The 11,239-nt window shown below is 31.3% G+C and overlaps 1 protein-coding gene and 3 non-coding genes across 4 annotated transcripts; all 4 read right to left on the bottom strand.

The window, feature by feature from the left end:
• Positions 1–1,694: 1,694 nt before the first annotated feature.
• LOC146883566 (uncharacterized) lies at positions 1,695–6,434 on the bottom strand. The gene is made up of 4 exons (XM_085666617.1): positions 6,356–6,434; positions 6,252–6,311; positions 4,982–5,291; positions 1,695–2,109 (listed from the first exon to the last, which is right to left on the bottom strand). Exons 1-4 carry the CDS (start codon positions 6,432–6,434, stop codon positions 1,695–1,697), a joined length of 864 nt encoding a protein of 287 aa, XP_085522743.1.
• Positions 6,435–9,857: 3,423 nt separating this feature from the next.
• LOC114164934 (small nucleolar RNA snoR77Y) lies at positions 9,858–9,933 on the bottom strand. Its single transcript, XR_003599668.1, has one exon. It is a non-coding gene; the product is annotated as a small nucleolar RNA snoR77Y (small nucleolar RNA).
• A 59-nt stretch (positions 9,934–9,992) lies between these two features.
• On the bottom strand, positions 9,993–10,149 carry LOC114164942 (small nucleolar RNA snoR2/U65). The gene has a single exon (XR_003599676.1). It is a non-coding gene; the product is annotated as a small nucleolar RNA snoR2/U65 (small nucleolar RNA).
• A 64-nt stretch (positions 10,150–10,213) lies between these two features.
• LOC114164930 (small nucleolar RNA Z112) lies at positions 10,214–10,339 on the bottom strand. Its single transcript, XR_003599664.2, has one exon. It is a non-coding gene; the product is annotated as a small nucleolar RNA Z112 (small nucleolar RNA).
• Positions 10,340–11,239: the final 900 nt, after the last annotated feature.

Below are 11,239 nucleotides of genomic sequence, written 5' to 3'. Positions count from 1 at the left end.
GAAACAAAGAATAGGAATTACGTATAGACATATTATATATATAAATATTAAAGAATAAAAGTAAATAAAACAAAAAGAATAATAGGATACAGATTTCTGGAAGGAGAAGATGAACCGCTAAATAAAGAAAAAGTTAAAGGGAGTTGGGAATGTGAATAGTGAGTGTGGAAATATATTGTTTATTTTGTTAACCGGGTCTTGCTTTTACGAACCAGAACTCTCGTTGCTATTCTAGATCTTTCCACCAGCATGTATGCCCTTTTTCTAGGGTTAATTATGTTTGTTTTATCAAACTTTAATCTTTTATTTAGTATTTAAACTTAAGTAATATATGGATGTAGACTAATAAAAGACAAGAAGAATTTGTAGACTAAATTCAAAGTAATTTGTTACGTCAAAATGTCGTTGACAAAAAAGCTATATTTTTTTTAATTTTTTATTGGCAAAGAAATATATCGATTGCGGAGCATTTGGGGGTATTCCAACCTTGTATATATATCCAAACACAGTCAAACAAAATCCTACTAATCTTGAAATCAATTTTCACAAAAAAAAAAAAAAAAAAAACTCAACTAGGTGTTCTATGAATATAGCTAGAGTGAATTCATTGAATTATTACTTCACTCTATGCTATTCAAAAATAACTTCCTAGCATAATAGGGGCCTCTAGCCCCATTGTACACTACTCTTGTAAACTGTAGGGATAAAATTCTCATGAATCCCTTCACAAAAGTTAGCAACATAAACTTCAATGTAAAATGTGTTTGTTAAGACCACGCCTGTAAACAAAAAATAAGACACTCTAGACCCTAAAGTCTAGGTTATATATCTAATCGTTGTGTATAGATAACCTCATATATTACTCCTATCATAGGCAGATATATGATGAGTTCCTAACATATGAATCTTAAACAAAGTATGGAACATAGGCACCAATCAGAAAAGGAAAAATTAACATTTGCATTTTTATGTTTTAACCATGCCTAAACTTTCGCTTGGGCAACAAAAAATATCTCTTCAGGATCACATATTGCATTCCAAAAAAAATATGATTCCTATAGTTCCATAAGGTCCACACTATAGCAATCCACACCCCCTTCCATAGCATATTCCCTTTGTGATCATAAGATGAAAATGTTCAAAATATGCTTGAATCTTATTATGGTTTACCCCCAGAGTCCCAGTCCATTTATAGCACATATTCCATATTTTAGCAGCCACTTTGCACGTAAACAATAGATGATTTATGGTCTCTTCCTGCTCACTGCACATAACACAAGTTACATTGTTAAGTATGACCCCTCTAAGCCTTAAGTTAACCAATGTGGGTACCCCATTTGAGATAGCCCGCAACACAAAAAAATTAGCAGATGGGATGACCTTTAATCTCCAGAAAATAGTCAAAGAAGCATTGGTTATGTAAGGCGCATGGACCTTGCAACTTTTTGTATGTTGACTTAACTGAAAATGCCTTATCTTCCCCATCGTTCCACATCAAGATATCATTTCTTCCTTTAACAAGATTTATCCTATCAATGTCTTCCAAGAATGTTTCAATTTGAGGCCTCTCCCATTCAAACTAATCTCTCCTCCAAGACATATTCCACTCCCATCGATCGTTGTCCCACTTTCTACATTCACTTATTGTTTGATCTTTTATATTTGAGTTTGCATATAGCCTAGGATAGGACTCCTTAAGTGATTGATCTATCCCCTATCCATTTGTCTTCCCGAAACAAAATCCTAGTTCTCGAACCCACTTTCCATCTCACATTCTCTTCAAACAATATTTTATCCTCACCAGATTCGCAAATCTTTCTTAAGTCTTTCCACCATCTAGATTCTTTTTGGACGGACTTTCTAACATCCAGGCTTCTCCAAGATCCATATTTAGACTCCAATACTTCTTTCCACATTCCTTTTTCTTCTAAACCTAATCTCCATTTCCATTTAGCCAAGAGTGCTTCATTGAACGTCTTTACATTTTTTATATCTAAACCACCCTCCCCCTTTGGGGTACACAGAGTTTCCCAGTTCACCCATGCTATTTTCATCCCTTCTGCACCCCAGTCCCATAAGAACTTTCTATGTATCTTCATTATCTCCTTACTAATTGAGATGGGCATGTTGAACAAAGACATATAGTATAGTGGTACGGATGTCAAAACTGATTTAAGTAAGCAAACTCTCCCAACGAAAGATAAGAACCTTCCTTTCCACTAAGTTAATTTATTCTTTATTTTATTCACTGCGGGCTCCCAAAATGTCTTCCTTCTAGGGTTTCCCCCTACACAAATGCCCAGATACTTAAAAGGGACGTTCATCAGCCCATGATTAAGAATGTTGGCACTTATTTGAAGTTCATCTTCTTTAATCCTCACACCTCCTAACTTGCTCTTATGAAAATTTATCTTAAGCCCTAATGCAAGTTCAAAATATCTTAGGATGCTTTTAATAATCACTAACTCATTGCAGCCTGGTTTACATAAAAACTAAGTGTCATTTGCAAATTGCAACATATTTACTTTAAGCTTATTTCTTCCTACCCTTATCCCTTCCAGCAAAGGGTGGCAAAACGGGCCAACCCAGCTCGTTTTGGCCCAACCCGCCTGTGGCCCGCCAAAAATGGGACGGGTCGGGTCGGGCTAGCTCGCCACCAATAAACAGGTTGGATATTGCAACCCGTCCCGTCTTAGGGCAGGCTGGCCTGCCCTTTTTTTATTTTATTTTTTTATTTTTTTTAAATTTGTTTTAAATTTTTTTTTAAAATTTTTTTAAAATTTTTAAAATTTTGTTTTAACATTTTTAAAATTTTTGTTTATAAATCTATTATATATATATAATATAAAAGGTATTATTTTTTTAATTATTTTTAATTTTAAACAAAAAAAATATAAAACAAAGGTTGGCGGGCCGGGGCGGTGATGAGTGCGTATTTTTACCCTCATTTAATGTTTAATTATGGGTATTTAATTGAATTTGTGTGCTTAAAGATTGATTTAATTGGGATTTCCTATAATTGGTTTTATTGAGCATGAGATACAAAAACATGTTAAAAATAGCTTTTTAGTTGCATAAATGTTCTTTGGATATTTTGAGGTGTGTTAGTGCAGCTGCAGCTAAGTTGAGCTCATGAAGGTGTGGAAATAAATTGATTAAAGCTTTATGATACCTTAATCCAAGAATAAGAAATTATCAAAAGCACAAAACTTCAAGCCAAGCATTGCATGAAGACGACAAGAAAAGCTTGAAAAAGTGAAGAAGTTTGGCTAAACCAAGAAGAGAGGAAAGAAAAATTGGACCTTGCGGTTTTCTTTATCTTTATGATAGAAGATAATTTGGGAAAAATATATCTTTAGATATTTTATTTGATATTTTTAAATAATTATCTTATTTAATTATATCATAAAATATTGAAAGATAATAACTACCGAATCTTTTTAAATATGACAAGATCTTCTTGAATCTTTTTAGTTCCACAACAAACAAATATATCTTGAAGATATTGGATTATTTAGAAGATAATTTAAGGAGATTGCAAAGGGTTGATTTGGAAAATTTATACAAATACTAATTGGTGATAGTTTATCATATATCTTTAATTAATTAATTAATTTAATTATATTAGATATTGATATTATCAACCAATTATATTTGTCAAATAGTCTATATCTCTCCAAATATTTTTAAATATTTATCTTTATCTTTATTTTAAAAGATATTTGAGAGATTTTAGCAACAGAAAAGCCCACTCCAATTCCTATATAAAGAGACCAAGGGAGAAGTAGAAACAACAAGCTCGGGACTTCGGAGTTTTGGAACCCTTAGGGGTGCCTAATTTCGTTTCCTTTCTCTCTCTTTTCTTCTCTCTATTCTTCTTTTGTATTCCATGGATTGCTAAACTTCTTAGGTTGATTCCATTGTAATTTCATTATGGATTTTGAGGTTAGAATGAATTAATTTCTTTGTTCTTTTTATTATTGTTGAGGTTTTAATTCATCTATGTCTTTTATCTTTGAATCTCGTAAAAAGTAATGATTTTAAATCTATATGCATGTTGATCATATGAGTTCAAGGGTTTTTAAATTTAATTGAGACTTAACTTTGATTTTATTTAGAAACTTTCATATGATTAAATGAGTTTTTACCAATAATTGAGACTTTACTTTGGTTAAAGGTATTTACTCTAATGAAAATTAATCGAGACTTTACTTTGATTAATTAAGCTTTTTATTTGGTGAGGAGATAAAAGAATAGACATGATTAAGCATAGTAAAATTTGATTGAGACTGTACTTTGATTGAATTTACTATGGATAATCTAAAAGTTCTCACTTTTAATTGAGACTGTACTTTGGTTAAAAGTGAGAACGCCAACAAATTAATTGAGACTTTACATTGATTAATTTGCAAATCTACAACAATAATTAATTGAGCAATAATCTTTAGATAACCGATGATGAATCTATTTTGAAAAAGCAATGGAATCAATCTATTTTCTTTACTATTGTTTTTATTTCTTTTTATCTTTTAAATTTTATTTCTATCTTTGTTTATCTTAATCCCCTATATTTTTTATTTCCCCTATATTTTTTATTTTATTTGAGTAACCGCTTTGTATAGTTTTGTAAGAACTAATTTGTTAAAAATCAATTCCGTGTTCGTTGGGAGACGACTTTGGGTTACTTTACCCTTTCTATTTTGTTGACTACTTTCTTAACAATACTGAAGTTGTTATATATAAGTAGTATTAATTTGATCGCTTGTCTAAACTTCATGAGCTCAACTTAGCTGCAGCTGCACTAACACACCTCAAAATATCCAAAGAACACTTATGCAACTAAAAAGCTATTTTTAACATGTTTTTGTATCTCATGCTCAATAAACCCAATTATAGGAAATCCCAATTAAATCAATCTTTAAGCACACAAATTCAATTAAATACCCATAATTAAACATTAAATGAGGGTAAAAATACGCACTCATCAGGCGGGCTAGCCTGTTTTGGCTCGCTAAACTGGCGGGTTAGGCGGGCCGAGTTATAGCGGGTTGGCAGGTTGGAAATTTCAACCTGGTCTGCCTTTTTCTTGGCGAGCTGGTGGGCCGACCCAGCGGGCCTGGCTCGCTTTGACATTCCTACTTCCAACAAATTCATGTTATTGGCTTGTCTAACTAGGCCTGACAACCCTTCAGCGACTATTAGGAATAGGAAAGGCGCTAAAGGATCCTCTTGTCTTAGCCCTCTTGTTGGAGTGAAGTCATGAGTTGGACTACCATTTACAATGACAAAAACTGTAGATAATTGAAGACATGTCTTTATCCAACTTATCCATTTAGTTCCAAACCCCGGTATCCAACATATGGTACAAGAAATCCCAATTGACTGAATCATACGTCTTTTCAAAATCCAACTTTACTATTAAGCACGACTTCCTATTATTTCTCTCCTTACATTTATTAAATATAAAGAGTTAACAAAATCAAATTTTAACATAAAAATAAAATTTAAAATGGCATTATAATTTAGGAGAAAAAAATAATTAATTTTTCTTTTAGTTTGGAGATGATAAAATTATTTAACTTTTTGTTTTATTATATTTTAAATTTTTTACTTAATAATTTTATTTATTTTAGAAAATCATTTTTTCTTTATCGCATGTGCAACGAGAGTGGTCTCTATGATCCAATTTCATCCTTCCTTTCTTTATATTTCTTCATGTTTTGATAATGGATTTTAGAATCCAACCACTTTGAGTATCTTAGACATAATTAATCATTCTTAAAGTTTCACATATGTTATCAAAATAATATTTCATTTCTTTGTGGTTGTTGGAATCTTTTACTTAAAGTTGCTTGAAGATTTTGTCCCAATTATTTAAAAGTGAGTTTTGTTCACTAGTGCAGTAAGGCTTTTTTGGCTCCAGTTGTTTTTTGTATTCTGCCTCGGTTCCAGAATCGAGGCATATTGGAGCGAGGTCAAAAGGGGTGACTTTTGGCCTCGGGTCTCTAGAACCGAAGTTATAGATTCATTTTTCTGTCTCGGATCTCTAGAATCGAAGCCATAGAGCAACATAGTCCCACTTGTTCCTTTCGTCACTGTGACACCACCGTCGAAATCAGCGGCAACCATATTGGCGACCACCGTAAACACACAACCAAAATCGCCAGGAACAATGTGCACCACCTACAGAAAACCAAAACCAGCGAAATGTTGGTGTGAAACCCTCGTGTGAAGAACACTACACATCGCACCTGAGCCACTGTTGCCTCCACCGTCACAAGAAGACGCAATCACCGCTACGAATCCTTTACCTACAGATGAAACCAGAATCAGAAGTTGTAACACGAAGCGAGACCTGCAAAACCCAAACCAGAGGTTGTCTGTGTTGCAAAACCAGGCCACCCCGACAAACCACCATGTTGCAAAGCAGACATCGTCGGTCACCACCCTCGCTGAAGCTGCTGCCATGAACGAAGAAGAGGGAGGCCGCGAACCGAAGCAGTGGCCGCAGAGGAGTTCGTATAAGCAGAAGTCGTCGTCCTCAAGAGAGAGAGAAATTCGCGCAGAGAAAAGAGAGTTGGGGAGACGATGAATAATGATTAGGGCTCGCGAATTGGGAATTTTAACAGACTTTATGGCCTCAGTTCAGTTAATAACCAAGGCCAAAAGCCCATTTATTGCCTCGGTCCTTAAAGACCCGAGGCCAAAAGCCATTTTTGAAAATTTGAAAGTTGATGCTGCCTTATATGCTTCGGTTGAGTTGTAACCGGGGCCAAAAGTCCATTTATTGTACTAGTTTATAGAGACCCGAGGCAATATAGTTGGACAAAATTGCAAAAATGTCACCGTCTCCTTATAGGCTTCGGTTCAGCTGCAACCGAAACCTATAAGACGAAGTAAAATGTCAAATCTGCACTAGTGCTTTTACATGTTTGTCACGAATGTTTGATATATTTTGTCTCTAATAAATCATTTACTTTTTTATGATATTGTGTTTTTGTGAAGTTAGATTGCGACTCCTTTTGTATATAGTTTTGAAAAAGAAATTTTAGTTTTGAGGAACATTGCGGTTGGATGCACCATACACCAAGTATCCATTTTGTCATAGTTTGACCTCAACCATCTCTTTCTCTCTTTTCCTCTTTACTTTTTTGAGTGCAAAGTCTCTTCTAGAATTTTGTGGATGCAGATTAATGGGTCAGGAGATCGTGAAATTGTCTCCTTTTTAATCATTCTATAATCGTTTCAAATAACATTTAAAAAAAATTAAGTTCTAATCATAATTAAACTTTGTGAAAGAATTTCCTAATGTATTGGATTTACAACCCTCAATACAAAATTAGAGTACCTAGAAATCAAGAATTTGAATGATATTAAATTAACCAAGTACTGACTACTATAAAAACAACCTTTAAAATAGATTATTTATCATTATTTATGGCGGTTTCATATTTGATATAGGTAACACTAATAAATTTGATAACTTTTACACTATTTTCTAAGCTAGTGTAAAATATGAAATATTATAATAATTATGATTAAAGCTAATATAATATATTGATATTTTACTTGTCCTTTAGTAAAATAAAAATACTAAAATTTTTTAAATTTTGTAATACATAAATTTGAAAATTTATAAATTTACAGCAAAAAAAATTAAATAATACGAAAATCATAGTTTTTTTTTTCTAATTTTTTATTGCAGAGCTTTCAATGTTTAATAAATTGGAAAATTTTAACAAGTAATTAAGCAAAAATTTATATAATAAAATTTTATTATAAAAATATATATAAGTTATTTATATATTTTTCTTAAAAATTATTTTATTATATGGTTGTGTAAAAATTAATAATCATATATTTTATGAAAACAAATATAGAATATTTTATTTCAGCACAGAAAAATTAATTAATTCTACATAAAATGGATTTGATAATAAATTAGAAAAAATTGCATATATATATATATATATATTATATACATATAAATCAATATTAATCAAATAAAATATTTTTAAAATTTTTTATTTTCAGTTGATTAGTTAATATTTTTAATTAGATAAATTAAAATAATTATTATATGTATATTTTATATTATTCTATTATAATTAATAATTGAAAGTTAATTTGTAAGTATTAATGATTTAAATTATTATACTATTATATTATATATTTACACTTTTAAAAAATTAATCTTTTTTAATTTTTAATTATTTTAGAAAAATTGGCTAAAATCTGCCCCTTTTAATATGGGTTGACACATTGGCCCAACCCCTTTAACACGACCCGTTTGGGGTATGTTTTCTCACAGGAAGATAAGCACTGAAGTTTGGCTTCAATGTATCAATTTTTATGGGTGTTCATCAAATTTGGAAATTCAGTACCTTAGTTGTATTGTATATCAGATTTTGAAATCCAACAACTATAATCCTAAAAAAATTAACCATTATTTTTCTCCGGTTCACATCACTTCTTCTGAATAAGCTATTATGGGTGTTCTTTATGATTACCTCCATGATTATATTATCCGGTTTGTTATTATGAAGATTGTAAAATAAGAAAAAAAAAATGTTTTGGAGGTGCAGAGAGAAAGACGTGAGGTATACGATATTTCTTAAAAAAAGTTTGCCCATCCCATGAGAATGTTTCTCTCTGCACCTCCAACTTTTCTACAGCACCCCAAACTGTTTTGAAATACCGAAAATGACCTTTAACCAGCACCCGTCACACACAATTACCGAATTTTTAGATCCAATTTAAGTAGTAGCAGCTTTTGAGAACTTGTTAAAAAGATTATCGAATTTCGATATTTCATTAAGAAAATAATCCGATTTCAAAAATTAATTAAGAAAATAATAAGATTTTCAAATTTGATAATTCTTTTAATTATATTTCAAAATTCACTAATTTTCTCTGACATCTCATAATTTTTTTAATCAGATTTCAATATTCAATAATATTTTTAATTAGATTTCAAGATCCCATCATTTCTTTAACCAGATTTCAAAATTTAATAATTTTCTTTAATCAGATGTCAAAATTTGATAATGTTCTTTAATTTTATTTTAAAATTCAATATTTTTAATTGGATTTCAAAATTGATAACCTTTCAAAATATTTTTAAAGGTAAATAGTTGATGAGCTGAATAATAAAAGTCAAAAAGATTATTTTTAAGAATTTAAAAATGTTCAGAGAAATCTTAGGGTCAGGCGGAGAAGTGACCTCCCATGATTTTTGACGGGCCAATAATTCCACCAATGCATATAAGCAAAGTCATAATACTTCCTCAAAAACCACATTTTACCACATTTCATAGGATAGAAATAATAATAAAAGAATTCACCCTCTCCAACTTTGATATACCAATTATCAGTATAATTTACATTTTTAATTCACACAAGTTATTGTGTAAGCCCCACATTCATCAATTGTTAACAATCCTGTATTCGATGCCAAGGACCTGCTATGCCAAAATCTCCAATTTTGAAGACTAGAAATTAACACACCAACTTCAATCACAACTCCCAAAACATTGAATCGGTTAAAAATATCGAAAAACTAGCACACGATGAGTTAACAAAACTATAGATGCACTAGTATGAGTGTCAATAGTGACAAAACAGTTACCATGTAACTTATACAATAGACGAAGTATTACAAAGACAAAAAACTGAATTTCATTACGCAAACCATCAATTGGTCCTTCTAAGTTAAGAATTAAGACTTAAACAATGCCAGTTTCAATGCTAATTCGTGCATCCTCATACCAATTTCATTGCAGTGGCTTCTCGATTATATGCAACATTAATGATTAATCAAAAAGATGAAACTTGAACAAATTTTCAGCCAAGCAGATGCGAAGCCTCAGCCAGCCAGAATTTTTCATCAAATATCAGACGGTAATTCCAAATAAAATAAATCATCATCGGCTTCGCCACAAGCATGACAACATAAAACTAAAACAAACAACACAGTTCAAACGAAGAATAAAAAATGTAATCGCACAAAACGGCTCCGCAGATCATAAAGTATGAAATCCACAAATTCCTATCAGGATGCGAAACAAACGAAATTCACTTTTGATTTTGGTCCAATCATAGCATCACTGGTCACTGCAATTAAAGCTACCATCGACGTGGCATCAGACCTAACCCTAGAAAACAAAATTAAAAACTAAAAAAGAATTTAAATAACAACAATTAAGAAAAAACACACCCTCAGAGACCCGTTCCAAATCACACACACAGCGCCACAAAGAACAAGTTCTTCGATTGGCGCTGCGTTTAGAGTGTCATACGGCACTTCCTATCAATTATGGGAGATCTTCCTCACAGGGCATTTTCGCTTATCCATTGTAACTGAATCTAACATGTACAAAATTAAGCACAAAAACGATGACTATGAGAGAATCACATACTATTGAATACATCAAGCCAACCCTAACATGACATCGCACTCAGTTGCGAAGCCAACCCTAAAACAAGATCGCACTCAGTTGCGAAGCCAACCCTAAAACAAGATCGCACTCAGTTGTGAAGCCAATCCCACTGAGAAAGAACTTTGGATGTGAGATTTATAGACATGACTGTGCCGTTAGGGTTAGAGAAGAGCATGTCAACGGAAATGGGCTTTCAGTAATGCAAATGGCCCAAATGTGTTTTAATTATATACTTGAAAAGATATTCTAAACAACAAAATGTTTAGAAAATATTGAGTATAAAAACAATAATCAAATATTTATTAAAATACATAATGAAATATCTCTTTTTATTTCCTATGAATAATGAATTACTTAAGTGTAAATTAATCAATATAATCAAAGAGTAATACAAGAAGTTATGTAATTAATCTCGAAAGAAATATTTTATTATTTACCTTTTTGCTTCATAAATTTAACATCTTAAGTGGTTTTTCAAAATTAATTACTTGTTAATGTTAATTTTCTCTTTAATAAAGACATGTGACAAACCAAATGTGTGTTCAATTATATTTACAAATAACGGAGTTTAAAAAAATTAATAAAACTAAAATTGTTATATTAAAAGTGTATTTTTTTCATATTGTATTAAAATGAAATATGTCATTAGTTATTATATTGAACTAACTATTGGCCTAAAAAACTGAAAAAGTATAGAACTCCAAACATTAAAAGAAAAAAAAACACTAACCCAAACTATTGACAACCAAAGATTAATAATATCAATGACATTTTATCAACACGAGTTGTACATCATTTAA

This window comes from Vigna unguiculata, chromosome 9 (assembly GCF_037176805.1).
Source record: "Vigna unguiculata cultivar grain cowpea cultivar isolate G323 ecotype 2 chromosome 9, ASM3717680v1, whole genome shotgun sequence".
Taxonomy (NCBI): domain Eukaryota; kingdom Viridiplantae; phylum Streptophyta; class Magnoliopsida; order Fabales; family Fabaceae; genus Vigna; species Vigna unguiculata.
This window is presented reverse-complemented; position numbering and strand designations above follow the sequence as displayed.

Bases quoted from the DNA above. Each gene is read 5' to 3' on its own strand.
- LOC146883566 (XM_085666617.1), bottom strand. From the start codon at position 6,434: ATGTCTGCTTTGCAACATGGTGGTTTGTCGGGGTGGCCTGGTTTTGCA. The intron at 6,312-6,355 runs GTCTCGCTTCGT...TTTCATCTGTAG, and splicing joins CTCTGGTTTGGGTTTTGCAG to GTAAAGGATTCGTAGCGGTG. The intron at 5,292-6,251 runs GTGCGATGTGTA...AATTATCTACAG, and splicing joins TGGAGGCAACAGTGGCTCAG to TTTTTGTCATTGTAAATGGT.